Here is a 22,218-nt window from a genome sequence, read left to right as displayed (position 1 = left end):
AATGGTCAAAAGTAAACGAATTCCCATATTATATTACTTCATTCTGTGGAGAAAGCTCCCGATGAACTCAAGGAAGCTCTGAAAGAGCAGAAGACATTCTATCCAATCATCGTTCGGAAGAACACTCTAAAGTCTCGAATTGTAGCTTCCTGATTGAACAAATGCTAGGAACTACTGTTGTTGTAATGACGATTTCATTTTTACTAAAAATTATAAATACCCGAGTGTTTTCGTACTATATCTGACAGAGTTAAAAATAAGATTCCTTACCTCTCGTCTTCTGCCTACTAACTTGCAACTTGGACGGTTCAAACGTTCGAGTGCTCAAGTTGTACGCGATATAGCAAAAATTCAACTTCCAGATATCACACTTAATATGTCCACCAATTTATATGTACATAGCAAAGCACATACATTGAATGAATGAATAAATTGAATGACTAGTGTTTGTAGTGCGATTTCTTGTTAATTTAATAATGAACATGAAGACATTCAGTTTACTATGTTTTGTTGAATCGGTCACAGTGGAAGGATCCAAAAGTGTAGTTATAAATCTTTCTTTGGGATCCTGACCACAGATACCAATATCTGTTATGTAACATTTTTTCCATGATATGAATTATAATTTTCTATTTTTCATCCGAGCTGTATTCAGTTGAGCAATTCTATTTTATTTTCAAGTTTCACGTAAACTATAGTATTAATTTCTCATTTCATTCATAGAACTTCTGTTTCTATGCTCTTCTGAACTTTTTCTTCTATAACATTTATATATTCAACCTGTTAATGTACGAACTTTCGAACAAGCGTCTTTATACGTCTACAATTATTGTCTTTTATTAATTGACGTTTCCATATCTAACTAAATTTTAATCTAAACCTCTTTCTCATATAAAGTAGGCACAAATTTTGTTTTGTACATAATTATTCGTTTCTAGATAGTAAGGATATCAATGAATTCATATTGTTCTACTACTAGTCTTATTCTTTCTTTATTCAAAGATTAAAATGTACTCGGATACGGTTAACATCTAACAAACTTGTTGGAATGATGAATACTTTTCTTAATATGAATATTTTTGTAAGATGAATTAGTGTGGGAATTATTTGCATCAAAAATAGAGACAAAATATTGAATAGAGAATGTTGCATGTAAGTTGTTTTAGCTCTTCGGAAACTTCCAGATAGTTCATATCGTTCAATCAATAATCTATCCTAACTATAGCTTCCATAAGTTAAAGCTAAAACAAAAGTGATATTCAGAATGGTTGACAAAATCTAGTCTCATTAGCGTCTTTACTGAAATTATCCGATTTTTGCATCATAAATTACTTTGTGATCAATACAATATAATACACATTTAATAAATTAACCCCCTTGGTTTTGATAATATAAAAACTTGATTTTACTGGGTTTTTTTCCATAAACAGAAAATGTAACCAACGATATTTTTTGTATACATTAATAACTAGCTATTCATTCATACGATGACTGAAATGATAATACAAAATGATGAATTATTTTGTAGTTGAATAGTATTAGTTGTACTTGATTTGTTTTCATACTTATTGCCATGAAAATTATGATTGCTTCAGATAACGAAATACTGTCCAACAAGAATTTATAATAATAACAATGAAAAACACTATACTACACAATATCAGTGTTCAAGAAATAACAGCTGTTGTTTTTCTTAGCATATTCATTCATGAAAATTGACAGAAATCAACGACAAACAATTTGGTGTTTAAGTATACATTTTCAAAAAAAACATATCAAAACAATAATGAACATGTTGATGATAAGTAACATTTATTGACCAGCGATCAGTGGAGTTCAACCAGATTTGTAGTGAGATAATAACTCACTGAAGACAATGGTGGGTGTGTTGCTCAATTTCGTGGATTAGTTGAAGTTAGACATTAACACCGCCAAATCAGTGATTTAGAGGCTAAGCGTTCGCGCGAGACTGATAGCTCCTGGATTCGAATCTCGTGAGGCGAGATCGTGGATGCGTACTGCTGAGGAGTCCGATGCTAGGATGAAACGGCCACCCAGTGCTTCCAGGTCTTCCATGATGGTCTAGCTTCGATTGACTCATGATCTCAACTATTGAAATTTATTGAATAGTAATATTTCCTTTATGTAGTATATAATCCAAGAACACAGATCAAATAAATTTATTTGTCAAGCTAACAAACAATAAATATATGTTTATACATTTATATTACTTGGATTGTTTAACTACATATATGTGGTTACTTCACAAAAGTAGGGTTGATTGATCAAAAAAGTGTAGGAAAATAGGGGGAAAAATAATCTTTTACAATGGTAACTGGTCGTGCATTACACTGAATGGTTCAATGGTATTCTGAAAATTATTGTGTTATTAACAACGTAAGAGGAATTGTTCCTTCATTTCATTTTTGACTAACAGGCTTCATTTGGATGAAAGACAAGTGATTAATAGAAGGATGAATAAAACGTCTTATAGAGAGAACAATTGGTCAACATAGAAATATGTTGACATTTTATTCAAGATTGTATCCACTGAACTTCATTAACTGTCGGTTTGCAAATATGTTCATTCTGAATGTGTAGTAGTAGTGAATTCATTGAATACAAATTGATATATTAACTTAATATGTTATGAATAAAGTGTAATCTTTGACGAAAATCAACTCAATTACTACACCGTTGTAGGCTCTTCCTGAACAATGAGTTCATTAATAAGTTGATTGGTTCCAACAATTCAAACCACTAGAAAGAGATCAGGAGGGATATTGTAACATTGATACCCAAATATCATTACCATATACACCTTCAAGTTATTCGATGTCAGTAGACGCCAAAAAGTTTCATTTCCACCATCTACATTATCCATTTGTTTTAACGAGCTTTAATCCCATTGTCTTATTTGTGAAAGATCCTATAAAGCATGATAAAAGAAATATATGGATTGTTAACATTAATCTACATATGTTATCAAATTAAATGATTATAATACAATAATTTCTTGTGGTGTTTGAATTAACTGAGGATTTCTTTGTACTTGTTAAATACAATACATCCGTTCGTGCTCGTGTCGTAATTCTTTATTCAGTTGCGTTAATTCTGTGATCCAAATACTGTAATTCAAATACTTTCAAATATTATATTGGCGTCGCGATGGAGCCTGCGATGGAAAAGTTATATATTTATTCAACTTATGAAGCTTTTGAGGATTATTTTGAAAGGTTCGAAATCTGGACTATGACCAAAGGAGATGCTGAGGATGTTAATATTGTGGCACATTTCCTCACATTCATCGGTAAAGAAGCATATAGCTTATTAAGAACTCTGGCTATGACGGAAAAGCCTATCTCGCTTCCTTAAACAACTCTCAAGGAACTGCTGCCAGACTGTGTTAAGTATACAAATTTCGAACGCAATAAAGGAAGATTTTGTAAAGTGATTCATGAGGATATAAAAAATTCCACTATTTTACTACGTCATCCCGACCCAGTGCATACTCAACGCCATGCAGATAATTCATTGAGGAGTTGCAATGCATTTCACGAAGATGGGCACAAGTTTGATCAGTTTTTGTCCTGTGGCAAGTTCCACTCTTTTAATTCATGTAAATTTCGTAATTCTAAGTGCTTTAAATTTGTTGAAATTGGACATATTCAGTCAGTTTGTAATACTAATGTTCATCTTACTGCAACTAATTTTAAGTTTTGTAATTCTGATTCTACTGAGTCGAGTATTTATAATGATCATTTATCTTTATCAACGATTTTAAAAGACAGTGTAGAGTCATATAGCAGTTCGGAGTTGAATGAAACTCAGAATCCTTGTGAGACAATGGTTTCTAATCAATCAATTTGTCAGAATTCTGATGTTATTGTACCAGGTATGACTTTTCCTAATGATTCACATATTTCTGATGAAATTCCTTGCAAATCTGAAGAAAATATGTTGAGTGAACATAATGATGATCAAAAACCTGATGCAACTTTGATGGATGCTGATTTTTCTAATGATCCTTTGTTCTGCAATGACATTCCTAATAAATTCGAGGAAACTATTTCAGAAGAGTCAAAGCTTGATGTCATACCAAATATTATTTGTCCTCATAATGCATTTGTTTCTTGTGGGAAACTTGTTCAATGCGAAGCACAAGTACTAAATGACCTCGATTTTTATTACAATTCAGATGATTTCATATCAACTGCTGTTCATCCTTATCACAAATTCACTTCCAATGTATACTCTAATCAATGTGAGAAATGTGTTTTAAATGAAGCCACATTATTCATAACTTGGGGATATAAAGATCCAACATTATTTCGTGGGGGAGGATAGTGTTGAAAAATCTATGGTTCAAATTGTAGATATTAATGATTTCAGTACAAAAGCAACATGCTGGTTGTATACAATTCCAGGTAAGTCTGCTCCGATTTCAGATGTTAATTCTAATACTAATGAGTGTATTCTGGATAATACAGAGTTTTTATCCAATACAATGTCGGACAGACTCAGGATGAACTTAAGAAGAAGACGTACAACCTATTACAGACATTTATATTCCAATTTAAGATGTGGCGGATGTGGTGTTTAAATTAACTAATGATTTCTTTGTACTTGTTAAATGCTCGATTTCCAATTTTAAATACAATACACTCGTTCGTGCTTGTGTCGTAATTCCTTATTCAGTTGCGTTAATTCTGTGATTCCTAGTTCATACGATAATTCAAATTCGTTTCAAACATTATATTTCTTCTCTTCAGTTATATACAATAAACCAATTATTAATCCATAAAACAATCATTCGTATACATCACTGTTCCTTGATACTTTTTAAACTTGTGAACACTGTTTTAATTCAAGCTACTAAATACTGCAAGGTGATAAATTTTAATTACTTTTTTTTGATGAAAAAATTCGGTAAATTTATCACAGCTCAAAACATTTTCTAAATTTTCCTTTACATCTAGTCGAGTGAGACATACTATAACAATATTGTCTAATACTTGATTCATTTAACAGTGCTTCTATAGTTTCAGTTAAGTCCCACCGAAGTGTGATTAATAGACAAATTTTAATAGCTGACTTCTAATATTCTAGTTATTAATTGGGTAATTCATGTGCGTAGATTATGAAGGTGCATATTTATTGATGGATTGTAGCAAGGTTTCAAATGCATTTATATATATATATATATATATATATATATATATATATATATATATATACGCTAATTCCGAATATTTGTGCATCTCAAGTTTCCTGAATGATGGGTGAAGGTTTAAAGTATATTGGAATCTCGATATATTTCTTATTCAATATACTCGATAGACGTAAGTAATTCGATTCACATTTTGTAGCATACATTTGAGTTGCCTGTAAGTGAATAATATTTAAACTTAAAATTTGTATGATTTGAAGAGGAAATGATGTTATATCATGATCCTGGAGTATTACTTTGAGTACTTACAACTCTTAAATATTTTCTGCTAATAATCAATTTCCTTCAGATGAAATTATGATTTACAGCCTAAATGCGTGTATCTGAGAAAATTAGGATCATAAAATTTCGTTGTAATCTTGCATATTTATAAGACCCTGTTGGCAATGAAATATACATGGACTCGTGTACAATAAAATTCATTCACTTTTAAGAAACACAGCGTATAAAAATGTGATCACATAGGGCATTTCATCTTAATTTGTTACAAATTAATTTCGGTAGATTATCTCTACTTAAATGGTTTCAGTAAATCCATATTTTAAATGAAAAGCAGTTTACTGTCATCAGTTGAATAAATGTGTATAGTTCTTGTTTTGCATGTAGCAGTGTCAAATATTCTAAAACTTTAACTAGAATGTTACATTTTTTTTCAGAAGCATTTGGATTTATTGTTTATAATTAATGATGTACATAGTAATGAACTAACTCATCCTCATAGTTGAGCTGTTTTCACTAATGGCTCAAATTTCTTATGACAATCCAGTGAAACTTAAAGAATTTCTCTGTTTTATGAAAGATTTCTTTAATTAAAGACTCTATCGTCTGTAAAATATCTATTTGAATATAAATGCTAATTTGTTTATTATGAATAATTAAGAACAGTATTTGTTTACTATGAAAATAAGCATAAAACATTCAAAGTCAAGTTAAAACGAGTAGCAATTTCCCAATACAGATAGAAAGTTATTGATGCTTAAAAATCTATCAACATCTATCTAAAATTCACAGGGATTCTGAATGATCAATTGTGATAGTATATAGAAAAATACTTTGATTGCCCACTTATTCATTGAAGTACTTCGTCACAATTGTTTGATTCTCATCAAACAACAACACATCAGATATTTATATAATCATAAGATTCTCCTATGACATGATCAAATGAATAAACAATAATCATAGATCTCATTCAATCCACTTGCATATTAATCAACTTTGAATAGTTTGCCTAGACTGTATTATTTTAAATGAATGAGTGAACTCCTTCATCACCCATCCGCCAGCTTATTTAGTTCTATTCTTTAACAACAAAATACATTATTTTCCTCTTACGAAATTTGTGAATCAGCATTCAATACACTTTCGAATAGATGAAATGTGGATTGATTAATTGATTGTGTTGAGTTGAGGATGAATATTTTCTGAAAATGTCGTGGTGGTTTTTATCTTGTCTGATCCCAGTGATGTTTAAGACAATCATATTACCTATTGAATTGATGAGTATTTTACTGATTTTAAAATGAAATTATTCTACATACTACATATCTCTACTTACTTTGTTTTGTACAGATCAAATTCAGTCAATTAAATGTCATGTGTGTGATTACTGCCCAATAGTAACGAATAAGTCAATATCAAATGAAAATTGTACTTCATGTGCAGTGAGTTAAATTTCGAAATAAATATATCTGAATAACTATATTTGCATATTTATTTTCATGATTTACCGTTTAGATTACTAATTTAATACACACGATAAGCTAGTTTGACTCGACATTCAGTTTGATATTTAAAGCAGTTTTTTCTTTATGTTGAACAGGATTATAAAGTGTCTAAAACATTTTCAATAACCATATCTCTAAAGTCTCCTACAAGTCTACGCAATATACTCAATCTTAGGTTATACAAATTAGTGACAAGGTTGTAGTAATAATATGTTAGCGATAATCCTCTCAAGTATGAGATTGACAAGTTCTTTTAGGAATTTCAGAAGGAATCAGTATGTCATCAAAACTAAAAAATTACGCTTTTCAGATGTTCTTTAAAATTCATAGTTTACGAAAAACTCGAATTCTATGTCGGCTACATGTTATTATTCATATTCGGTATTTCTTCTCATTCCTTATTGTAGGAATAGTTTCATTGAAATCTGGATTTGCATATGAATCGTGCTCAAACGTTTGAAAGCGTTAGAATACCATACCTAATCATCAAATACGTATTAATTGTATTTGCATTCAGATTATAGTTGAATTGAATGGAATAACGATCTACGACCTTTGCTTACTTGTTAGGAATATCGTACGGTCAAAGCTACTTTCATTTCTATGATTATATTTTGAATACATTGTCATTGCTTATCAACTCACTTATTAAATGATCAAATTGAAATACTATACGGTTCTGTGAGTAAAAAATGTGTAAAGGCTAACGTATTTATTTTAGTTGCATTAGCTCTATTAAATTATCTGTAGGATAGTTTACATCACTTTAATAAGTATATATTTGTAATTGAATCATAGGTTGCCGGTGAAAATTATTCAGTACACAGAATATGTTTACGTAATAGTACGATTCCCACAAACTTTCCAGAGGAGAATCTGAATGTGTGCAAGTCGGATCTGTGTAATAATCGAATAATTGGCGATCATCTAAGTAAGTAGAAAATAATAAACATTGTCAACATGAATTTCATCTTCGTGAAATGATTCGTTTCTATTGATCCCGTATTTATTATACCTAGCAAATTACTGCATGTAAGTATCCACTAAATGACGATTTTATTCTGTTCATTATTTGTTTAAATGATTGATTATTGAACAGATTAACTGTTAAAATGTATAGATTTGTATTTAAGTTTTAAAAATCTGTACGAATGAACTTATTCAATTGCCTATAGTTTTAAACAGAAAAGTCAAACATGATATCCATTTATGATCTTATGCTATGCTAAATACTGATTAAACTTAAAGATATGGATAATACACCTTAATGACTGACTATGATAACCAGCAATTCCCAATCAGTTTAAAAATAAGTGTTTCCATACATTTCTACCTTCAGTGACAGGATCAAATAATTTTTTTCGTTAAAAACACTTTTCGAGTGTTTGATGTGAGACAGTTTTCTTGATTCTAAAGAAAAACTCATCATTTAACCTCTGAAACGGAATCATAACGTTTATAGTTTAGAAATTTACAAACATAAAATAATTCAATATTTGGCAAAGTACCTCAAATATTCTGATAAAATTAAATGCCGGATAATACGGCATCAAAACCAATTAGTGTCAAATGATTCGATCAACGTGGGAGGTAGAAAACCATGTTCATCGATAGTGAAGCATATAATTGAAACGGGGCACAAAATTGACATTAATACAGCTTTTAGAAAGTTTTACAGAAATTGTCAAGGACGAACTCTCAAGTTTATTGAAGCCTTGGCTATTCGTAAATTTAAACCCTCCTTATGTGTACAAAAACAATTTGTTGTAACCTTAAATTTACCGTGGTAATCCTTAAGTTATTCTGTGGCCTCGGATAACGCGACAATTTCTTATTCTTTTTATATGATGTAAAATTGTCTCTCTCCCCTTTGTTACTTTTTACTTGAACTTTCATTTAATTGACCTTTATTAATTTTCATTTAAATTGCCCTGACAAGTATATGTGTGACCAGATTGTTCGAAATGTATGAAGCAAATATATCACATTCTTTCAGATCAACTCCGTCTTCTCATTGTTCTATCGAAATTCTATAAAAGGGATTAATTGTTTTAATATGGTTTAGTTTATTTCAAAGAATATATATATATATATATATATATATATATATATATATTGTTATTTGTTTGACTAGTACACTGTAATTTTAATAAAATTTTTCTTCCTTTTCCATTTTTACTGAATTTAGGAAATCAAACAAATCCCCTCAGTAAGTAACCTCAATTATTTCCCATTCACAAATGTTTACATTATATGCATTCTTGTATTTAGAAAACAAATAATAGTTGATGTCGATAGTTCATATTGAAGTGAAAAAGGCATAATCAACCACAGAAAAACCACCACAGGCTACGAATACCGAAATCACAGCAAAATTAGCACATTTTGAAAAAAAAACGGGAAACAAGTGGTGACAATTCAAATGTACACATAAAAAGATTTGTATTTATCATTTCTAACAGTAATTTATACTTTCAAAACGTACCTGAAATTCAACGTTTAAACTAAAATATTGGCGGGTAATAAGTAGCGATTTGTTTCTTATTTTAAATTTGTATCGTTCGAAATATTTTTTTTGTATGCTTACTTTGAAACAATAACATTGACTATTTCTGGGTAGTATTTTCTACCTGAAGTTTGTGTTGATGTTGTCGTTCAGAATGACGACGAGAGCCCCACGACTAAACCATACAGTTCAGAGAACAAAATTCCGTCAAAATTATGTTTTTATATTCTCAGAGTTTTTTCGGATGCTTATTGCATTATATCTATTGTAAAGATTCTAAAATGATGACATTTCTTTAATTTGATTTTACAGATAATTCAGTAAGTTGTCATACTTGTCTTGAATGTGATAATATTACTATCTACATGATTATAGAGGGTTATGGAGGGCGTGTAGTAAGTTCAAGTAATGATTTACAACTCAATTCATTTTGAGTTATGTTAATTTAAAATCAAATTTATCAAAATTTATCTGCTGTCATATTATTAATGAACATCAGTAGTATATTTCTTGTTTAATAAAGAAAACTAAATCTGATCATTTCATTTTTATATTGGTTGAGTCTTCTTATTGATGTTTAGAACTGAAACTGATTAGCCTCATATTGACATATTTGTATCCTATGCTGATTGCCTCGATAATGGTTAAAGTTGCAAACATTATAAGCATCATAAACTAGTCGTCATCCATTTCTGCTAACATATCTGATCATGTCTATTTATGGTATATTTATAGGTTATAAATCTACAATGTTCCAACTAAATAAGTAGAAATTATAAACGTGCAAAGGAATATATTTCTAACTGGAGTGAATTGTTAGAGCAATGCCAATAAAATACTGATCTATTTTCTTTCTGTAAATGTTTTCAAAAATGTACAAATATTTACTTATTTTCAGAGAAGAGTTTCATGGATATTCTAGTAATTTAATAGCTGAATTCATGAGTCAATTGAAGTTAGACCACCATGGTAAACCTGAAAGCACTCGACGGACTGTTCGTCCTAGTATGGGACTCCATACAAAAAATGTACATTTTAGATATTTCACGAATGACTAGTAATTTTTTTGACAAAGTAATTTATTTATAGTAAAACCCGCCTGGAACCTCTCTGAGGTTACTGCTGATCTCAAACCCGGATAAAAGAGGAGGTTTGGGCATGAAGTCAGTGATCCCATTCCGTAGAAAACTAACTCGCTAAAAAAACGCTAACCAGAAATCAGCAGTTATTTTAAAAATAATGATTATAAAGAAAAAAACAAATAACATATAATTCATTGTCTTTTCTATCATCTAAATTGAATGAATTAAATTCTTCTATTTTTCACTAAATTATTCTCATTGAATAAATTAATTACACAATCATTTATTATTGATAACTGTGTACAACGTTTCATATACCTATGTCAAATTTTAATTTGATCATTTATTTCGATTGAATATTTAATTTTGATTTACACCTTCAGACAACTCATGGACCTACATGTGATCAATTGGATCATGAGAATACAGTCGGTTGTTGCTCAACAGATAAATGGAATGGAATGACAAAATTATCTATTCATCGTCATGTTATTGTTGTTCTGTTTGTTTGCATGGGAATCAGTAAATACATTCTCTGAATGACTAAGTCCATAATCTTCACTGATTTATGTAATTGCTTCTAATTTATATATATTTTGGTCATTTTAATTGAAATGTATTCATTAATTAACACCCTAACTTCTTGCATATACATTCACACCATTAATTTATTGCTTTTTTGAAATAGTTCACTATGTATTGCATAATTTTGGTGTATTTATGTTCTTTAACAATAAATTTTTAGTTTGAATATAAACGTTTTTTTCCTTAAACCATAATCATAAACTACAGGAATGTTAATTCGGATACGAATATGTATGCTAAATCTTTTTAAAAAGCCGCCACGGTGTAGTGGTTTACAGTTGGTCCACAACTTTTCCGAGTTCAAGAATGATCAGAACATTCTAATACGAACAGTTCTATAGCAGTCACGATAACAATAGCTGCGATCTTATGCTTTAACAGTTAACACATGAAGAGTACGCAATTTATGAAGTACTAAGATTAAAAGCAGAATGACGTGACATGGTACATCTCTGTATATATGGTGACAAAAGCATAACCTTCAAGCATACAAAAATTTACTGATCACAAAAGGTCAGAAGTCATGTGGAAAATTAGATTTGCTAAAAAGCTCGCGCTGTTACTGTATCTCGTAAGATTTAGGTGTGCTCAACAAACAATGAATAGCTCTACGATTGTTTTAACAATATACTAAGTTGCCATAGCGTGTCCACCAAAGAAAATAGATTATTTTTCTAACTATAGTACCATCTATGGTTATTCATTATATTCACTAACTAGTATCTGTCTTGAGATGTCATTGTTATGAGGATCATTAGTTTGAAATACTAGAATATCAGTTTCATTTAATTAAACTGCAAGCATCCTGAAAACATTTTTCAGAAAATTTTACCACTTACTTCATTTAAATGTATTATCAAAATTTAATCTGCCAATAATTTTAATGTAACAAGCCTGTAAGTACTTAATAATATACTGTAACGTCGGTAGTCAGATTTGAAGATATTCAGTAATTTCGACGGCTAACAAATTAATGTGTAAATGTATATTGTTCAAATTATTTATTTATTTAATTTCTAACATGATGTTTTATGGCAAATTCATTCAATCTAAAAATAGTACTTATGAACAATAGAAAGTGAACAATGTAAAAAGTTCAGTGTATGGTTCTTATATTTTACCAAGATACTCTATAATTTTGTAATAAATCACATTATCTGTTTTCACCTGAGTTCTCGTTCACAACATTTGGTGTCGCTGCCAAAAAGGAGCCGGGGAAAGTGAAGTTCTTCAGACATTGTTGCTGCGCTAAAAGAGAAGGCGCTAGTTAGAGCAGTCTAGTGCGAGAACGGTACGTTGAGTGGAATGTTTTAACATGGCGGTGTTGGCTGTAGCACTTGCTGTCGACGGATAGCAGCAGCAGGATATGCGACTGCATGGGAACATCGGATGTAGATGGCTCAGAAAGTCTCTGGGGCGCAGGTGCCAAATGTTACAGGTGTTGGGGGGAAATTGGATTTTGTTGGTCCGGCGGAGCGTGGCAAAGGCTTCAGAAAAGAAGAAAGTGGCACACCGAGCAGAACAATCGCAAGAGAAGGCCTTTTAAGAGGGTACGAGTGTGGTGGATGCCATTTATGTAGGCAGACATAAGTAATATGTAACTTCAATCGATAGTGGAAAATCTGGCAGCAAAAGGTTAAGAAGATCGAGTTCAAGAGAGTAGAAGGGAAAATACAAAAGAATTGTAAACTTGAAGAGTCATACAGAATGTGAAGAACAAATTATGGAAATTTGCAAATGAAGTATTTAGTGTATGGTCCTTATATTTTACCAAGATACTGTAATTTTATAATAAAACAAATCGGTTGTCACCATCTCTGTTCTCGTTCACGACAAAAAAACAACAGTGTCTTTATTTAAGTTTAGTTTCAAAACGTTACTACGCTTGAGGCCCCTCTGGGGCTACTGCTGGTCCAAGCCCGGACGAAGGGGGAGGGTTGGGCATGGGGTTAGCGAACTCATCCCGTAGAAAACTAACTCACTAAGAAAAACGCGAACCAGTTTCAAAACTTGTCGAATTTCTCTATCGTTTATTTCAGTTGATTTATCATTCATTTGGCCAAAGTAAAGTTAAATTTGATGTTAATGTAATGACAAGCTTAAAAAAACACTTGTACCTAGAGAAAATGAAGCTTATAAATTTATCCGTCCATGAAACTCCGTTTCCCAACACTATTTGTCTTGAATATCTTTTCGCTGTTGCACAAAATGTACTTTACTATTTTACTGAATAATTTTATACAACAGGAAGGAAATAATTTTCAATATCTGTGAGACAGAGAGATCATGTTTCAATAGAGAATATTCTCATTTTATTGAGAAACATTTACTGAGATAGGTGCCTGAGATATTAAAAAACAAAAACCGTTGTGTTTAGATGAAACCAAGTGTAAATTTACAAATTAATATAGAGACTTCGACTAAAAAAATATTCAATTCAATTTGTAAAACACAAATATGAATATTGTCTCTGTTTCATATACTATAGATATTATATAAATATTAACATCATTTTCATCTTTGTATTTTCTTTGATGAACTCGCTAACATTAAGTTAATTTCCTTAATGAAAGAAGTTTGAACTTTAAAAGTCATAGAGTACCAGTGTTTCACTTCGTTCACACTGACAACTTATCGGCATAGAATATTACAAGTACTCTATACAGTCACTTCTATTACTCATAACAATTAAAGTAGCAGAAATCAAGTCAAGTTTTACTACGTACACATAGAAACGTTTTACAATTAATTGACTAATTAATGAAGTGCCAAATAATCGAATAGTTTGAAATAAGTCATACACCTTGATGATTGCTAGTATTTTCATATTATTCAAGTATCTTTGCTAAACAGAATGAAGGATAAATATGTGATTCATCATGAAGTACATATACATTGAATGCACAATTTATATTACACATTCATCATGTTCTGTCAAAAGTAAGTATAGTTGAGTAGTACACTCCTCATCCATTTTACATCAAGTTGAGTTGATTAAACTAGCACATAATTAGTTAAATTAATAAACAAGAAAATAAATCATGTTCGTTCGTGTCCAATCAAAACACAAACATGTGAACGAAATAAGTAATTACAAATAAAATAAAATAATTTAGATAATCTGTAAAACCCGTAGTTTATAAATAAATGAAATTTGTGAAATGATTGTGCTACACAACTGCTTACGAGTGATAGTTGTTTGCTTGCTAATATGTGGTTTAATCGACATGCTTTGAACGATATATAATACGATAACCTAACATAGTTTAACTAAAATATACAAAAATTTGTTGGGGATGCATATCACTAAAAAATTGATGACATCTGGATAATTAAAATCTCCCTTTTAACCAAAGATACATCTGATAAGCTTTCATAGATTAAATCATGAACTGATCTTAATTAAACCATCACTGGAAATCTAGAAGCACTGGACGGCCGTTTCGTCATAGTATGGAACTTCTCGACAGTGCTGATCCATGAACTTGCATCAAGGAATCGAATCCAGGACTTTTGATCTCGCGACCGATGCTTAACCTTTAAACCACTGAGCTTCCATCCAGTGGTGTTGATGTTTGGATGCAACCAATTCACGATACTGAGTTATTCCCATCAACTTTTCTCAGTAGATATCTGTCTCACACCCGCCACTGGCGGACATAACTGATCATTGCTTCTCATAAGGACTCCATGGAATATACCTTGAAGCTAGTCAGCAGTGAGCATAGTATAGAGTGATTTTTGGGGTTTGTAAACATTTCATAGACAAAACCATGAGCTGATCTTAGACCCTCACTACAGACCGCTCCTGATAAATTATAAAATTATCAAACATCTTATTGATAATTGTATCATCCGGTTGCTTTTGAACATGTTTACTTCAGTAATATATGAATACAGTAATGATGAAAAGTCATTTTATTGACTCTCATTCATTGCTTCCTGTGAATTTTATTATGTGAAGTTTTATTGATATCAGTTGAGCGAATTGATAACATGATATTGAATAAAGCTAATTAAAAACCACTGAAATAAACACCAACTTCATCTTCACTTGCTGATGATTCATTTCTGAAACTGCAGATAAAAAATAACCATTATTTTGAGGATGATCAACTTCTTGTTTGATTTCTTTGTATAAAATGGTTCATGGTCTCAATAGAAACTAAACGATCTCTACAACCCTCTACAACCCTATAATAATTAGGATGTGTTCACTAGTGACTGGATTTGAGATGTGATTCTCGGAATTCCAATGAGAAGCCGTGACTAGTAGTGTTCAACTGTGTCAAATGTGAGGCGGTTACCCACCGAAAACAATTGATGATGGTCGCGCAATATTGTGAAGTGGTTGAAGTTAGACATTCTGTCTATCATTCATCTTCGAAGTTTCACTCCCGCAAAAGTCAACACTGTTACATCATTCAATGTCGTACAGACTGGGAAACAGGACATAGAAAGAAGACTGATTCTAAATATGTCCATTATAAATAAAAAGAACTAACGAAATATTTTGATCAAAGGTCAGTATTATAATAGTTATGTTAGAATTAAGAGATGAATGTTGAGAATATGTAAAATACAACAATAAAAATTGGAAAAATGTTTGAATATTTTGATGTGAAGGATTTTTTCGAAGTTGGGCTAAAAACTCAGTTCTGTACCGATGGCCAAGGTTTGTGAACATGGATTCTAATAACTTCAGTCATATGCAGAACACGAACTCGTAAATAATGTAGTTAATTCAATGAAATATGATAGATTACTATAAGAGCTTTATTTAAATCAACTTGATGACTTATGCCCTCCAATTTACTGGATCACTCCTGCCTGTCCTTCGCTCAACCAAGACGGATGGTGTTCTGCTATGCGATGACGAACTTACCAAATTTTACGCCCTATATAACTGACTCCACGACAGCAGCTAAATTGATAAATACACATGGATGCGGAGAATTGAAGCAATTTGTCTTTATTGATGGCTTTTATTATCTGGTGGTTGTAAAAAAATCGCATTCAATTTGGTTTCAGTAAATGTTTTCTGCACCACCTTTCTTAACCATGACTTACAATTCCTTCGATTGTAATTTTGACAACATTACTTTCTTCAGAACAGTAGGTACACTTACCCATAATTGTGAATAGGTAGAATAGGTCTGCTTTGTATCGACCAGTTTTTTCAAGATTACTTATTAAAATTTGTGGCCTCAACTAATTGGTAGATACATAATGACATTCAATTATCATTCCATCTTGTTCCGTTTTAAACCGAAATAAATATTCACCTTGATAAATTCGGCGATAAACAAAAATTTTCTATCATTTTCCTCATATTTTTATTTACATATAAAATTTACTGTCATAGAAAACTTCCAATCAAATGTCTCTCTGAAATGAGGAACATTTAACTTACACATACTTTTTACAATAATACTATGACTCAGATAAATTCAATTTCCTTTAAGATTATTATTATATATTAATATTGAATATAAAGAGCGTTAGTGCTGAATTCCGTCATCCATTATACATCATTAATATAATTTATCAAGTTAGTAAGAAATTAAATACCAAACATATTCTCTACATGAACAATAAAGTATCTTTCTTTTCATTAAACAAACATCTACCATTCCATTTATATTCCTTTGAAATTATTTGGTTTACCATAGTTACATGATCATTCATTAACATAATCCAGTTTCAATGAAATGTTTCATTAAACTTCGAATGTCGGCAATCAAAACTGATTTGATTCCCTAAGAAAATAAAAACATTCTTTTTTTGTCAATTCTTTTTATTATTTCATTATGATGTTTGAAAAATATCCTTTTATAGTTGATGTTATAAACTGATCTCAGTTAAGCAACTATTAAAAACTACAAAGAATTGGACGGATGTTTTGTTTTAGTATGGGACTACTTGTCAGTGTGTATCTATGACCCAGCCACGCCTTTGAAACATGCTTCGAAATTTCATCTTCGCTCACGTTTCTAAGTTATATTTTCTATGTAGACAGTTATTAACATGATTCAGATAATTTACAATTGATTGATAGCTGAGTAGTGTCCAAAACTATTTTTGGCTAGTCTTCTTATTTATAATCGGGTCGCAGATACCTAACGTCTCGACATAATACATACGATATCGAGTTACCTGGGCTGGTCAACACATTCTAACTTGATCGATAGAGTTTTATCACTAATAAAAGAAGAACTTGAAATACATGACACTGAACGCTACTCAGTAATAAATCAATTGCAAATACATTTTACTCTTACCGGAGATCAATTAAGTCCCAGACAATTCATTGCCAACGTCTCTGTCTGTCAAGCTGGGTAACGCAGGGACACCTAGCTAACAATTGCCAAATGGTAAGCAACCTTTGTCCAGGATTGTTTGTCAACTATCTTCAACCACCCAACATGATTTAGAAAATACATATTCTAAAGGTCTTCGCAATTTATCTCTGTCCAAATAAACCACAAAACAGAAGGTACTAGATATATGGTTCAAGTATAACCTTCATCGCTGGCATGAAGATTCATTTAGCTGACAGATTCCAAATAGAATAAAACCTTTATCCCCCACTTTAACGTTACCCAATACTCAAAAGTTCAATAAAATACCTACTATGGATGACTATTACATATCAAGTCATAGCATTGAAATTGTTTTTTTAGTAAAGCTATTATCTTAAGCATCGAAATAAAATAAAAAAAGGTAGTCATTTAAAGACTGTCAACATTCATAAATTTATAAAACAAATTTAATTTAGATTGTGTTGGAATATTCGTAAAAATATACCAATAATTATCATGTTAAGTCTAATGGTGTCCTTGGACTTTAAATGGACATTTCCTATTGGTCAATGTTTATTTCACTTGCCAAATATTGTACAGATGTTGTTTTCTATTTTATGGTACGATGTGGTCTGCTTGATTGGTATATAAACAGAGTATGTTTGAAATATAACGATTCATATCTCAGAGGCTGAGAATTGTGTTCTGGACTCGACTGGCTGGGCTGAACAGGGGAGCAGGACCAATCGGAACTCTAGGCCGTTCGTGCACGTTTTACGTGTCATTGATCCGATCGATAATTCGCTGCGCATCTAATCCACAGTCACAAGCCACAACAGATTGATTATTGCTATTTGTCTGAGCAATAACAACTCTAAAATATTATTATTATTGTTATTATAGTAAATAATTTCTCTAACTAAACTTTAAACTTCAAACTATTCGGGAATCTATTTAACAAAAAACAAACTCTTTCTATAAATTACTCATTACATTCACAAGTTTGTGATTTTATTGAACACGAACGAACATGATTTATTTTCTTGTTTATTAATTTAACTAATTATGTGCTAGTTTAATCAACTCAACTTGATGTAAAATGGATGAGGAGTGTACTACTCAACTATACTTACTTTTGACAGAACATGATGAATGTGTAATATAAATTGTGCATTCAATGTATATGTACTTCATGATGAATCATATGTTTATCCTTCATTATGTCTGGCAATGATGCATGATTACTATGGTTACTTATTTCATTATGAGGGATTAATTTCTTTACTAGTCATATTTCTCATCAATCTATTTTACATTTTCATGAATATGTTTTTATTTTCACAGTTGTACCATATGAATCATTTACATTTGGCGGTTTTTAGCTTGTATTTCCTGTTTGTAGTTTACTTGTTTTTTCTTTTAGGACAACGAGCCTGTTGTTTTATTTGTTTTCAGCAACATAAACTTGTGTTGTTCAACAGATTTTATAATCTATATGATTAGAGATTTGTTGCAAGCATGATCAAATTATTACCACTGAAAGATGAAAGTGGAAAAAGGTTTCAAAAAATGATTATGGCTTTTATTACATCTCGATTAATTCAAGGTAATTCTTAGCAAAAGGTTACAAGCCTTACTAGATCTACTCAAAGGAAAATGAACTATTATGGAAGACAACTGGAAAAGGATCAAAGAAGCACTAACTTCAACGTGTCAGCAGATGCTCTGCCACAACCAGCGTCATCCAATCAAATGGATCTCTACCAAAACATTGTGCAGGATTCAAGAAAGGAAAAACAAGAAGACGACAATTAACAAAAGCACAACAAGATCATAAGAGGTCAACGCACAGACAAAATACACAGAAGTAAACAAGAAAGTGAAGAGGAGCAATAAAGCTGACAGACAGAAAAATGTGGAAAACCAAGCAATGACACAGGAAAAAGCTGTAAAGGAAGAAATATGAGACGAATATATGATATAGCGAAGAGACTGGTTGGAAAATATAGCAAACCAGAGAGAGCAGTCAAGGACAAAGAAGGCAAGATAATCACTGGGATTAAAGAACAGAGGAACAGGTGTGTAGAACACTTTGAGGAACTCTTGAATAAACTAGCCACACTAGGTTCACCGGATATTGAAACAGCACACACAGACCTCTCAGTAGGTGTCACCCCACCAACGGTCAAAGAAATCAGGATGTTCTTCAGAAAAATCGAAAATTGGAAAGCAGCAAGAACATACAACATACCTTCTGAAGCACTGAAGACAAACATAAAAGTAACTACAGTTATGCCTCACATTCTATTCAGGGAAATTTAGGAGAAGGAATAAGTGCCGATAAGCTGGAAAGAAGGACACCTTAACATGATACCAAAGAAAGGAGATTTCAGTAAGTGTGATAATTACACAGGTAACACACTATTATCGGCACCAGGAAAGGTTTTCAGTGGGGTGCTGTTGAACGAATGAAAGATTCAGTAGATGTCCAGCTCCGAGATCAATAGACCGGATTACTTAGGGATCCGTCTTGCATAAACCAAATTGTGGACTATAGATATTTGTCGAAAAGTCAATTGGAAGGATTTCTTCGCCAAACATCAACTTCCTTGACCATGAGAAAGCATTTTACAGTGTGGATAGGAGGACATTATGGAAACGTCTCTGATATTATGGTGTATCTCAGATCATCAACACCACATGGAGTTTATACGATGAACCGCGCTTGGGAGTGGTGAATGGAGGACAGTTAACAGATGCGTTCCAACTGAAGACCGTCGACAAACGAGACTGCTTACTCTTCACTTTTCTATTTCTTATGGTGGTTGATTGGATTATGAAGACCTCCATATCTGAGGGAAAGCACGGAATACAATGGACAGGTTGGATGTAACTAGACTATTCGGACTTTGCCGATGACCCCGACCCTTCTATCCCATACACACGAACAAATTCAGATGAAGATAACTAATGTATCAGCAGCCTTTGCACAAGGAAAAAAGCAAGATCTTCAAATTCAAAACAGAGAACACCAACCCAATCACACTTGATGGGGGAACTCTGGAGCAGGTGGAAAATTTCACGTATCGGCTTGGACAGTGTTATCGATGGACAAGGAAGATCTGATGCAGACGTAAAGGCAGTGATTGGCAAAGTAAGGGCAGCATTCCTACAGTTGACGAATATATGGAACTCAAAACAACTATCTGTCGACCAACATCAAAGTCAAAATTTTCAATACGAATGTCAAGACTATCCTATTTTACGGAGCTGAAACTTAGGTAACTACCACAACCATCATCAAGGGGGTACAAGTATTTATAGACAATTGTCTAAGTAAGACACTCAATATCCGTTTGTCGGATACCATCAACAACAGCCTACTGAGGGAGGGAACAAGCCAGCTTGCAGTTGACTAGAAAATTAAGAAAAGACTTTGGAAGTGGATAGAACATACATTACGGAAATCATCAAACTGCATCACGAGTCAAGCGCTTACCTGGAATCGTGAAGGGAAACGGAAGAGAAGAAGATCAAGGAACACAGTGAATTGGGAATTAGAAGCGGACATGAAAAGAATGAATGACAACTGGAATAAAGATGGGGGGATAGCACAAGACGGAGTTGGATTCAGAAAGATGAGGGAGACCTATGTTCCTCCACGAATGTTAGTAATGTGATGAGAAATATGTAGATACCGATATGTTGTTCTCATCGTAAAAAAGAGAATTGGCTCATATTTTTGCTGGAGTAATTCAAATGACTTTTGCATTTGGCTTCGTTTATAATTTTTAAGTTAATGCTCTGTCCCATCTATTCTCAGTAATTTTTTTAACATTGAATCTATCAGTGAAATGAGAATTTTTTCAAATGAAATGTGTTCTGTCTTTCGCTTAGATCTTAAAATGTGTTTTCTTCCTATTGTGTTGAACGTCATGTCTAAGTAACATAATCTAAGTGATATTATTCTACTAGAATGTTTATTCATTTGATCTGATTATTGATATCGCTGTGACGAAATCACAAATTTAAGATTTGTATTTATTAACGAAAATCATATAGAGTATGCCGTGAAACGATTTCTACAATATTTAGCATCAATAATGTTGAACAACAAAGTATATCTGAATCAATAAGATTATTTATTTCACACATTTTACACGCAAGTGTGTTTCCATTCAACTATATGTTAATGATAGATAATTAGGGTTGGTAAAGAGAATGAAATATCACCTTTTATAGACAATGATAATCACCAAATGCATAATACATTCAAATGGTATTACAAAGTTATTGATCAGATGGTTAAAAATCAATTATTCTTCTGTGTTCAATCTTATGCCTAATCTATGAAACATCCATTAACTTATCGTTAAACGAATACTTCTCAACGATAAAAAATTGCAATTAGGTTGTAAAATTAAAATGATCTCTTATAGTTTTCTGCAATTGTTTTACTGTTCGAATGTAATTTCCATCACAAGCTGTCGTTAGGTTGAGTTGTTGTAAACCAGATAAATAGAGTGTAACTGTAGTATATTCCAGTTTGTCAGTGACATTTTATTGAACTACTATTAACAGATGTACCTATCTCTTAGATAAAACTGTTTATTATTTAAATTAGAGATTGTGAGTTTGATTCTAATTTTTTATTTACGATAACTCTTTTTAGTGAGTTAATAAATCAACACTGTTTACTATCACCTCATTCTTGTTACCAGCTTCATACACTGACATATCTTTGAAATCTATTTTGATATTCACTGAATACGTCATATGACCTACT

The 22,218-nt window shown here is 31.8% G+C and overlaps 1 protein-coding gene across 1 annotated transcript; it reads left to right on the top strand.

Annotated features, from left to right (window-relative positions):
* Nucleotides 1-5,275: 5,275 nt before the first annotated feature.
* On the top strand, nt 5,276-9,897 carry MS3_00010215 (uncharacterized protein; the record flags this gene model as incomplete). Its single annotated transcript, XM_051218577.1, has 5 exons — nt 5,276-5,342; nt 6,803-6,894; nt 7,756-7,888; nt 9,146-9,166; nt 9,776-9,897. 5 exons carry the CDS (start codon nt 5,276-5,278, stop codon nt 9,895-9,897), a joined length of 435 nt encoding a protein of 144 aa, XP_051075076.1.
* Nucleotides 9,898-22,218: the final 12,321 nt, after the last annotated feature.

Source organism: Schistosoma haematobium, chromosome 1 (genome assembly GCF_000699445.3).
Source record: "Schistosoma haematobium chromosome 1, whole genome shotgun sequence".
In the NCBI taxonomy this organism is placed as follows: Eukaryota; Metazoa; Platyhelminthes; class Trematoda; order Strigeidida; family Schistosomatidae; genus Schistosoma; species Schistosoma haematobium.
This window is presented reverse-complemented; position numbering and strand designations above follow the sequence as displayed.